Source organism: Streptopelia decaocto (genome assembly GCF_964273445.1).
Source record: "Streptopelia decaocto genome assembly, contig: HAP1_SCAFFOLD_65, whole genome shotgun sequence".
Classification (NCBI taxonomy): Eukaryota; Metazoa; Chordata; class Aves; order Columbiformes; family Columbidae; genus Streptopelia; species Streptopelia decaocto.
In genome coordinates this window covers 449,483-461,046 of record NW_028115796.1, presented here as the reverse complement: position 1 = coordinate 461,046, position 11,564 = coordinate 449,483, and the positions used below count along the sequence as shown (strand labels likewise).

The window sequence follows — 11,564 nt, the reverse complement described above, 5'->3', positions numbered from 1 at the left end:
GTGTGTCTTGTGGGAAACAAAAGTGCAATTTGAATTTAATTTGGCCAATTCTGTCAGGGATAATAAAAAGTCCTTCTTCAAATATGTTAACAACAAAAGGAGGGGCAAGGAAAACCTCCATTCTCTGTTGGACTTTGAGGGAAATATAGTTAACAAAGATGAGGAGAAAGCTGAGGTACTTAATACCTACTTTGCCTCAGTTTTAACCAGTAAGACAGGTGGCCCTCAGGACAACTCATCTCTGGAGGTTGTTGACAGAGATAGGAACCTAAATAAGCCCCTTGTATTCCAGGAGGAAATAGTAAGTGATTTACAGAGCCATCTGGATCCTCACAAGTCTATGGGACCAGATGGGATCCATCCTAGGGCGATGAGGGAGCTAGCAGAAGAACTTGCCAAGCCACTCTCCATCATCTTCCAACAGTCCTGGCTCACTGGGGAGGTCCCATATGATTGGAAATTGGCCAATGTTACCCCAGTCCACAAAAAGGGCTGCAAAGCTGACCCTGGCAACTACAGGCCTGTCAGCCTGACCTCGGTGCCTGGCAGGGTTACGGAGCAGATCATCCTGAATGGAATCACACAGCACCTTCAGGATGGACAAGGGATCAGACCCAGCCAGCATGGGTTTAGGAGAGGCAGGTCCTGTCTGACCAACCTGATCTCCTTTTATGATCAGGTAACTCACCTGGTGGATGAGGGGAAAGCCGTGGATGTGGTCTATCTGGACTTCAGCAAGGCCTTTGACACTGTCTCCCATAATATACTCCTGCAAAAGCTGGCAGCCCATGGCTTGGACAAGTGTACGCTACGCTGGGTTAAGAACTGGCTGGAGGGCCGGGCCCAGAGAGTGCTGGTGAATGGGGCTGCATCTAGCTGGCGGCCAGTCACTAGTGGTGTTCCCCAGGGGTCAGTGTTGGGTCCAGTCCTATTTAACATCTTTATTGATGATTTAGATGAGGGGATTGAGACCATCATCAGCAAATTTGCTGATGACACCAAGTTGGGAGGGAGTGTCGACCTGCTGGAAGGCAGGAGGGCTCTGCAGAGGGATCTGGACAGACTGGAAAAATGGGCTGATTCCAACGGGATGAAATTCAATAAGGCCAAGTGCCGGGTGCTGCACTTTGGTCACAACAACCCCCTGCAGCGCTACAGGCTGGGTGCAGAGTGGCTGGAGAGCAGTCAGACAGAAAGGGACCTGGGGGGACTCATGGACAGGAAGCTCAACGTGAGCCAACAGTGTGCCCAGGTGGCCAAGAACGCCAATGGTGTCCTGTCCTGTATCCAAACTAGCGTGATCAGCAGAACAAGGGCAGTGAGCCTTCCCTTGTACTCTGCACTGGGGAGGCCACACCTGCAGTATTGTGTTCAGTTCTGGGCCCCTCAGCTCAAGAAAGAGATTGAAGTGCTGGAGCGGGTCCAGAGAAGAGCAACAAGACTGGGGCAGGGACTGGAACACAAGCCCTATGGGGAGAGGCTGAGGGAGCTGGGCTTGTTTAGTCTGGAGAAGAGGAGGCTTAGAGGTGACCTCATCACTCTCTAGAACTGCCTGAAGGGAAGTTCTAGCCAGGTGGGGATTGGTCTCTTCTCCCAGGCAGTCAGCAATAGGACAAGGGGGCTTAAACTTAAGTTTAGGCTGGAGATTAGGAAGCAATTCTTTGCAGAGAGAGTGGTCAGGCATTGGAATGGCTGCCCAGGGAGGTGCTGGACTCATCAGCCCTGGAGGTTTTTAAACTGAGATTGGACATGGCACTTAGTGCCATGATCTAGTAAATGGGCTGGTGTTGGACCAAGGGTTGGACTTGATGACCTCTGAGGTCTTTTCCAAACCAGTCGATTCTGTGATTCTGTGAATTAACTTCAGTTTTAAGAAAAAAAACAAACTAAAGTGTACTTCTGGGTGAGGATGGACCAGGCTCGGGATCAGGACCAGGGGTGCTGCAGGAGCAGGTGTCTCTCAGCACAGGCACAGCGGGGGGACCTGTTGACCTCAGCACCCCTGGGCCCCACCATGGCCCAGTTCAGCAGCCCTGGGCCCGAGGGCTCAGTCCCGGGACAGCCCCCCAACCAGGGTCAGAGCAGTTCCTGCTGCTGCCCCGAGGGTCACCAGCCCCAGGCAGCCCTGAGCCAGAGTGCAGGTGTCTGAGCTGGGCTGAGCTGGAAGGGGCTGCAAAACAGCTCATCGGAGGAGGCGATGGAAGAAGGTGCCGTGTGTGTGGCACCAGGGTGAACCGACACCCTCAGTTTGGTATCTGGACCCGTGCTGGGCTTGTACATGGACTAAGCCCCAGCTCAGAGCACAAATTGCTGTTCCCAGCCCCAGATGCCAAGCGCTGGTCCTGCTCTCTCCTCCCTGGTGCGGCCCGAGCGCACTACTGCCCTGCCGGCTCCTGCCTTGGGGAGCTCAGGTCAAAAGGAAGGACAGACTGGTGTGGGTATGGGATCTTTAAGTGTCCTGGGGTTGCTTTTCTAATCACTCTGTAATGGTTCCTGGGCTATTAAGTCCAGAGATGCCCAGAGAGGCAAAAAAGTCCATGAACCAACTTTCGAATTAAGGTTTCCTTCTTACAAAAAACCCCACACTTCTATTTTCTCATCAGCAACAGACTGAGATGGAAGCTGAAGCAGCATGTGCCTCTTGTGAAAACAGGTAACAACAGATGGTTCCACTCAGTCGATCCTTAGTTGCTTCCTGCACAGGAAACCTGTCCATTAATTCAGTCTTTGGTGTCCAGGCAGGGCCTTGCTGATGTTCCTGTGTCGCAGCAAGTGTATGGATGTCAGGCTTTCTGCAGATTTGTTACCGAGTTTTCCTGTTTCTTTTAATTAGGAAAACCTTGCTGTGTACTCCTGAGGTCTCCCATAAGCTGGTGGGTTTAGAGCAGGACAGGGAGCTCCAGTGAGCTGAGGGAGGACCAGGCAGCATCACAGGCAAAGCAGACGGGAACTCGACTGGGTGAACATTAATGGAATTTATTGATAGAAGAAACAGGAATGTCTCCCCCATCTCTGGGCGGATCACCGTGCACCCTGAACTGGTACAGGCAGGTGTAGTCCGGGTGGCCCCAGTTGCTCAGCACTTGCAGCCTGATGTAATTCACGACCCCAGGGAGCTCATTCTGCAAGGACAAGAAGAAATGAGTCGCCTTTTCCTCTCTGGCCTGTGAGCACTGACAGAAGTGCCGCAGCAATGGCCTCGATCAGCAGCTTCCTTCCTGCTGCCCCACAGGGGCTTTTGACCTGTCGTGGTGCAGATGTTCCCTCATTGGGCCATGAGAACAGCAAAGGAAGAAGCAGCGACCAGGTGCCTCAGCAAATACACAGGAAAGCTCTCGCCTGCTTTGGGGCACAGGCTTCCACAGTCAGAAGACCCAGTGCTGGGGTCAGTATAACATCTCATTGCCTTCTCTAGAAAGCCATGGAAACAGAACGGCCTCCCTGTCACTGCTCACTGACAGCACCAACAGAACCCTCGGGAAGCCCAGTATTTCTGGTCTCTAACTGGCAGACCAGCAGTCCTGCATCCTACGGGATGTGGCTGCTTGTGTGCACTTGGGGTCCAGAGAGTCAAGCTGATTCCAGCTTCAACTGTGGTGCTTCTAAGCAATGAAGTTTAAACACAAAATGAAAGAGAAGAAGAGCGGCAGTGCAGCCATCCGCCACCAGGAAGTTAAAGCAGAAGAAAGGCAGCGTGGCACTCGCTCAAGGACAGGGCTGCCTGTACCCTTTGGCAGGGAAGCCTCTCCCCATGCAGCCGCATTTCTCCTCCTCTCCTACAGTTCTCCTCCCTCTGTGTCCCCATACCTTCAGCTGGAAGGTCTGACTGGGATTCAGCGCCGCCAGGAAAGTGAACTGTCCCAGGAACGTTCCCTGCTCCTCGTGTTCTTCCTTGAAGCCCTACAGAAAGATGGGTGGAGAAAACAGAGCGTCTGGTGCACCATGGGAGACTGAACTTCAGCCGGTGAAGTACGGGGTTATTTCAGCTACGTAGTGCAAGGACCGTGAGCACAAGGACAAGATGAGAAGCTGCAGGTGGGCAGCACGTCACACTTGCCCACTCAACGAGTCCAGGCTGCCTGTCAGAAAAGGAGCAGACGCTCCCAGTGAGAGGGAGGTGACCTGAGGATCACAAATGCCACTGGGACTGGAAGCCAAGAAGGCTTAGGACCATGCACTGTCCAGCTCCTTTTCCCTGTGGCTCCTGGAGTAGCATCTTGCCCCAGAAGCTCGAGTGGTACATTGAATAAAAGAGGAATACAATGGGAAGGAAGCAACTCCAAGGAGCCTGTTTGTTCTGAGAGACAGGAGGAAGCTTCAGGCCACCAGAATCTTTGACCCAGCTTCATTCCCTGATCAGAAATGCTGTGCAACCACCTGCTCCTGACTCCAGAGAAATCACTTACATAGACAGCAAAGTCCTTGGGAGCTCCGGAGATGCTTTCTCCGTGGAACGCTGTCCCTGAGACATGGGCCATGGTGACGGCTCTGGGGACGACCGGCATGGACAGCTTGATGAAGACGTGTCCCTGACTCCCTGGGAAGGGCCAGCAGTTGCCAGGATGATTGTCCGTCTGAAAGGACAAGAAACACTCAGCAGGGAGACACAGGAGACCAGGTCCATGCGGGAAGGGGCAGGAGAAGAAGCTTCGAGGAGCAAAGACAGGTGGGAAGGACACTTGGAGCAGCATGTGTGGTTCATTCTCCCAGCCTTTGTGTTACTGCTTCTTGGTGCTCCTACCTCCAGAATCAGCTCAGGAGATCTCATGTAATCCATCACTGGCAGGGAGTACAAGAACACCTTCGCTTTGGCAGTCCGGAGGGATGGAGAAGTCCTGGACTGAATGACGGCTGCCCCTGGAAATTCAAACATGAGCATGATCACCAGGCAGTGTCAGGAGGAATATTACATTGTTGACTTGGAAAAGGCTTCTCAGTTGTCATCCATGTCCTACAGTGGGTTCCCCTCTGTCTTGCTGGCACGACCCCTCTGGAACACATGGCAGGGGTCATCAAACTGTCGTATTTGGCCGTGGAAATAGGCAAGAATGTGAACCAGCCTTTCTGTGCTTCCCATGGGGTCTGGCCCGTTACAGGCTCTGTCAGTGGGGGCACTTTTAGGGCACAAGGTGACCCGTGACTTCTCACCCCTTCTCTCCTACCCCTGGGCACGTTCCAATGCCCATCTTGTCAATCGGGACAGGAGGCGCTTTGGAACTGGTTTGTTTGTACAATCTCACAATACCTGCTGATTTCAGGGCATAATCCGGCATCGGGACCTGCATTTCTTCCAGCTTCTCCAAAGCCTGATTGATGATCTCGTGAACAGCCTGGGAGGGAACACAAAGGAGAGCGCCTGTTGGAAGGAGAAGGACCGGGGCAAGCAGGACCCTGCAAGGCCAGCCAAGGTGAGAGGGGACAAGGCCCGTTTCAGATGGAGGGAACGCCCACACTGCCTGGAAGCCTCCCAGGTTTGCTCTGCTGTGATTGTTGGGATCAGAAAGGGGGGGCTGCTCACTCCAGTGCTCTGAATGCTGGAGCTGTGGGAAGGGGCTGTTCCTGTGGAGAGGCCCCAGGCCAGGCAGCACGGACAGACAACCCTTCTGGGCATGAGATAGGCCCGGCTTGACTCTGGACCTCTGAGACCATTCTTTCTTTCCAGCCCTCCCTTGAGGAGGACCCGAGATCTGGGCGCAGAGGAAGGTCCGACTCAGATGGCTGTCATTCCCGTCACGCTCTCTCTTCCCCATAAGGAAGTGTGGAGCAACAGGAAAAGGGAGCATGGCCATGACAGCACTTGTTCCAGCAGCACCAGCCTGTTGGCTGTGACAGGGAATGGAGTAGGATACATGCTGGAGGGAGGATAAAACCCCTGAGTAGATCCTTCTCCCTTGTGCCCTTACCCGTCCGGTAAAGCCTGGGAGCTTTGCCTGCTTCAGTCCTTCCTGCAGAGCCCGCTCAGCCACATCCTTTGTGCTCCAGCGCAGATGATAAAGCTGTTCCTGGAGCTTACGGAGCTGAATGGGCAGGGACAGGGCTTCGCTGAGGTCTCCCAATTCTGTACTGGTGCTCCAGGTTAAGGCGCCAAGTCGTCCCACATGGTAAACACCTGTCAGACACACACCAGAGCTTAGAAGTCGGTCTAAGGCTGGGCTGTGCCTCGGCCTGCCCGCTCCCCTTTCTGTGTCTCTCCCAAGTGCCATAGTTGTCTCTCCTCTTGTTGCCTTTGACAGTGGCCATCATGGCGTACGGGCTCCGCAATAGATGGACATTCCCTGCCATGGACAGTTCTCCTTGTCCTGCAGAAGATTCTCAGCCCCTGGGGCAGGAGAGCTCAGCCACGGCCTCTCCCTGGGCTGAAGAGAACTGGCTCAGCCCTCCTGGAGAAGGCAACTCAGCCCTTCCTCACCCACACCCATCCCGCTGGAGCAGGGACCGGCACAGCTCTGTGGGGACTTTCTGCTCTTGGCTGAGCTCCTCTGCTCACAGCGGGGGAAGTGGAACAGGGCAGGATGGAGCCCCGAGTACCTCCTAAAGCACCGTCCTCAGGTTGGAGCTCTGCAGAGACTCACCGAAAGAGAAGATACCAAGTAGCAGCACCAGGGTCATTGCCTTCAGTGCCTTCATCTTCCTGCAGAGCAGATAAAGAAAAGGCTGGTGAAGCTGGCGGTTCCTGTGCAGATCAGCAGCAGACTGGAGAGCAGCAGCAGGGACTGCAGCCCTGGAGCCTGGCGTTCCTGCCGTGTGCATTGGCTTGGTCCTGCACCAGCTCGAGTCACTGCTGGAGGTGTCACCAGCTGCACCAGTGGGGGATTTGTCACAGCAAAGATTGTTTCCTTAGGGACAAAGGGCTCAAGGTTGACTCCGGACTAAGAGCAGGAGTTGCAACAGGACTTGTGTCCAAACTTCACATCTGTGGGGCTGGAGAGGGATTCTCTGGAAATGGAAGGACGCAACAAACGGCTGTTTCTCCTGCCCAGCATCCGATGGGCACTTGTGCTGCTCCTGTTCTCCACCCTCTCAAGAGAAGGTTCAGTCTGTGCCCCTACAGTCCAACAGCTGCCAGGGGGTGTGTGTCTCCCCTCTCACAGCATTTCTTTAGCAGCCGGGTTATCTCTGGCCCTTCTCTTGGCAGAACTGCAGACAAATGCAGACTGGAAAGAGGGAGGGTGGCTGAATGTCAATGTGTGCTGGCAAGCAACGGGCACCAAGGAAGCGCCAAAGAAACTCTGGTGTCTGGGCCCTGCTGCCCTGAGCCTGATCTGCCAAGACACAGCACACACCGCTCTGCAATGGGGAAATTCCTCCTGCCTGTTCCAGGAGGCTCTCAACAGGCTCACAGCGACACTCATCAGGAATAAACAATCCCTTTTGTTCTCCTAGAGAACTCCTTGCACCCCTCAGAGGATCTCGAGCCCCTTTCCTGAGGCCGAGCCCTGGTGAGGAGCTGACCAGGTTTCCCATGGAAACCTCCTCTGTCAGGAACACAAGTCAAACCCACGGCCAACAGAGGACACGCTGGTGTCCTTCTGGTCCCCATGGAGAGGAAAACCAAGCAGGCTCAGGGACAGAACCCACCCTGCAGAGCACAATGCAGGACGGAGCTGAGCTCTCACAATTACTGCAGCAGGCTGTGTCTGGGCCACCCCCTGGGACTCTCTCTGTCCCATCCAAAATGGACCTGTCCCTCATTCTGCAGAGATCAAAGACTTTCTGGGCGCAGCCCTTGCGTTCATGAGGAGACTGAAAGGCGGCTGCTGCCTTCCAGCAGCTCCAGACCCAGCTCTCAGGCTGCCCTCGTGTTCCTCTCCTGTCCAGCCTCCACCCACCCCAGCTGAGAAGGTGGAAAACACACCTAGGGAAAGGGGAGGAGGAGTTTTCAAACATACCTGTTCAGACCTTGAACCTTCTCTGGTTGTCCCTTGGTACCTGCTGAGGTGCAGGTAACAAGCATCTCACTCGCTCAGCAGTGATCCAGAAACTCTGAAATCTCAGTTCCCTCAAGATCGAGAGTGACCGAGGCGCAGGGAGACCCCTGGTCTTATACCCTGCTGTGCTGACCTCAGCACTGATGCTGCTTTGTGACATCAACAGCAGTGACTGATGTCACAATGGAAGAGGCTGCACCTCGTTTGGAGGCAAAGTCACACCTGACAGGTGCAGGTCTCGCAGTCCTCTCTGCAAGGGAAGGAATCCTTCACCACAGAACGACGGGAAAGGTACAGGAACACGTTGCTCTCAGCAAACAGACTGTCAACCACTCTTCCTCTCGTTGACCAAAGTTCAGACGGTGTTACAAAACTACCACAAAAAAGTGATTCTTAGTCTTATTTTATGGACCATTGACCACCCCATTGACCCCCATTGATCCTCATTGACTCCCACTGACCCGCATTGATCCCCATTGATCCCCATTGACTCCCATTGACTCCCATTGACCCCCACTGACCCCCATTGATCCCCATTGACTCCTATTGATCCCCATTGATCCCCATTGACTCTTGTTGACTCCCATTGACCCCATTGACTCCCATTGACCCCCACTGACTCCCATTGACCCAAATTGATCCCCATTGACTCCCATTGAGCCCCATTGACTCCTATTGACCCAAATTGATCCCCATTGATCCCCATTGACCCCCATTGATCCCCACTGACTCCCGTTGACTCTCACTGACCCCCATTAACCCCCATTGATGCCCATTGACTCCCGTTGACTCCCATTGCCCCCCATCGACTCTCATTGACCCCCATTGACCCCCATTGATCCCCATTGACTCCCATTGACTCCCATTGCTCCCCATCGACTCTTATTGACCCCCATTGACCCCCACTAATCCCCATTGATCCCCATTGACTCCCATTGACCCCCATTGACTCCCATTGCCCCTAACTGACTCCATTGCCCCCCATTGACCCCCATATTAAATTAGCAGGACTTATTGAGAGGGCTTTAAACTAGATTTGAAGGGGAGGTGATGAAACCAGATGTGGCAGAGGCACAGCCAAGGGCGACATGCTGGCATCTGAGGGCAGTGCTAATGATGCCCTTCGGTCTGCCGACCAAATGCAATCAATGGCCCAGCTGAAGTGCATCTGTACGAATGCACGCAGCTCAGGCAACAAACAGGAGGAGCTGGAAGCGCTTGTGAGGCAGAAAAGCTGTGATTTAATTGTCATCACAGAAACATGGTGGGATGACTCTCAGAACTGGAGCGCTGCAATGGGTGGATATAAGCTGTTCAGAAGGGACAGGTGAGGAAGGAGAGGAGGTGGGGAAGCCATGTATGTTAGGGAGCATTTTGACTGTTTGGAACTTTATGAGGGTGATTGTAGGGTTGAGTGTCCATGGGTAAGAATCAATGGGAAGGGCAACAAAGCAGACATCCTAGGGGATGGTCTGTTACAGGCCACCCAACCAGGATGAACAGGCAGATGAAATACTCTACAGACAGCTGTGAGAAGCCTCCCGATCAGCAGCCCTTGTTCTTATGGGGGACTTCAGCCTACCAGGTGTCTGCTGGAAGTACAACATGGCAGAGAGGAAGCAGTCTAGGAGGCTCCTGGAGTGTATGGAAGACAATCCTGACACAGCTGGTCAGTGAACCAACCAGGGAAGGAGCCCCACTGGATCTGTTGTTGTAAATAGAGAAGGGCTCATTGGAGGTCCCCTTGAGTGTAGTGATCATGAAATTATTGAGTTGATTATCCTTGGAGAAGTTAGAAGAGCGGTCAGCAGAATTGCTACTTTGGCCTTCAAGGGCAGACTTCAGCAAAGCCTTTGACACCATATCCCACAGCATCTCCTGGAGAAGCTGCAGCTCATGGCCTGGATGGTGTATCTGCGATGGATAAAGAACTGGCTGGAGGGCTGGGCCCAAAGAGTTGTGGTGAACGGAGCAAAATCCAACTGGTGGCCAGTCATGAGTGGTGTCCCCAGGTCTCAGTATTGGGGTCAATTTTGTTTAATCTCTTTATCAATGATCTGGATGAGGGGATCGAGTACACTCTTAGTAAGTTTTCAGATGACACCAAGTTGGGTGTGAGTGTTGATCTGCTGGCGGGTGGGAAGGCCATGCAGAGGGATCTGGATGAGCTTGATTGTTGGTCTGAGGTTTAACACGGCCATGCACGGGTCCTTCACTTGAGTCACAACAACCGCTACAGGCTCAGGAAGAGGTGCTGGAAAGCTGCCTGGCAGAGAGCAATCTGGGGTTGTTGGTTGACAGCAACTGAACACGAGGCAACGTGTGCCCAGGTGACTGAGGGGAGACCTTATCAGTCTGTACAACTACATGAAAGGAAGTTGCAGCATGATGGGTGTTGATCTCTTCTCCCAAGTAGCAAGTGATAGGACAAGAGGAAATGGCCTCAAGTTGTGTCAAAGAATGTTCAGATAAGATATGAGGAGACATTTCTCCATGGAAAAGGTTGTGAAGCAGTGGAACAGGCTGCCCAGGGAAGTGGTGGAGTCACCATCCCTGGAGGGGTTTAAGGGATGTTTAGATGGATTTCTTAGGGACATGGTTTAGTGCTAGAGTTGGGTTATGGTTGGACTCAATGATCCTGAGGGTCTCTTAGAGCTGAAATTATTCTATAATTCTATTGACAAACCAAATTCAGGGCCGTTATTCCCTTTAATGCCAATTACAACCCTGCAGTGTTACGTGAGGTGCCAAGGCTCTCACACACCCTCACATGCCTTGGGAGGGACAGAGATGGTCCTGTCCAGGGCAGCCATCCCTATTCACGGTGGGTGTGGGACAGGCACACAGACAGCACTGCAGACAGATTCGGTGCCTTTGTGCAAGAAACTCGTTCCCACCTCAGAAGCGTCACAAGATCTGTCCCTTCTCTATCCAGTAGATGTAGGGCAGTCCATGAATAGGAAGCGCATCACACTGGGGTGTCCATGGGTATAGCTACACTTCCAAAATTCCTTTCTCTCTTTTCACCACCCTGTTCTCACCCTGTTGATAACACAATCAAGGCACAGACAAACCACTGTCACACCGGGCCTGTCAGCAGCACCTTGTCATTCCTAGAGATCACTGACATGTCTGCCCAAGTACCTCAGGGGCAGCAGAGACACCACTGACTAAACACACGTTTCCTTCCGGGTCTGTCATTCCCAGCCCTGTTTCTCTCTGTCCTTTGGGACAGAAGACTTTGCTCACTCTCCTGTTGCCCAATTTCAGCCCTAACTTTCCATCTACCAACCACTGTAACATTACTCTGCTGCTTTGGCCCAGCAGCGCTGGGGAGGCTGCAGCAGTGCAGGAGTAGCCTGAGAGTGCTTAAAGGGTGGTTTCAGAGGTGGTGGAAGTTTTCTTCATAGTGGGAAACAGAATTGGAATGAAGTAAAGGGACAGAGTGCAGCTGAGGAGGTCCAGGATGGACATGAGCAGAAAAGAATGTGATGGAAGGGCAGTGCTGTGGTGGAGCAGGTCAGCAGAGAGAGTCTGCATCAGCCCAAGGCTTTGTGCTTCAAGGAGCAGCTGGGGAGGATGGAGAGATCTCAGCAAAGGAAGGAAGATGCTCAGACAGGAGCAAGGTGGGGCAGC

At 53.2% G+C, this 11,564-nt stretch overlaps 1 protein-coding gene across 1 annotated transcript; it reads right to left on the bottom strand.

The window, feature by feature from the left end:
- Window positions 1–3,957: 3,957 nt before the first annotated feature.
- LOC309452593 (SUN domain-containing protein 3-like) lies at window positions 3,958–6,627 on the bottom strand (the record flags this gene model as incomplete). Its single annotated transcript, XM_082077215.1, has 6 exons — window positions 3,958–4,029; window positions 4,407–4,574; window positions 4,742–4,857; window positions 5,246–5,330; window positions 5,904–6,109; window positions 6,573–6,627. 6 exons carry the CDS (start codon window positions 6,625–6,627, stop codon window positions 3,958–3,960), a joined length of 702 nt encoding a protein of 233 aa, XP_081933341.1.
- Between the last annotated feature and the right edge of the window lie 4,937 nt (window positions 6,628–11,564).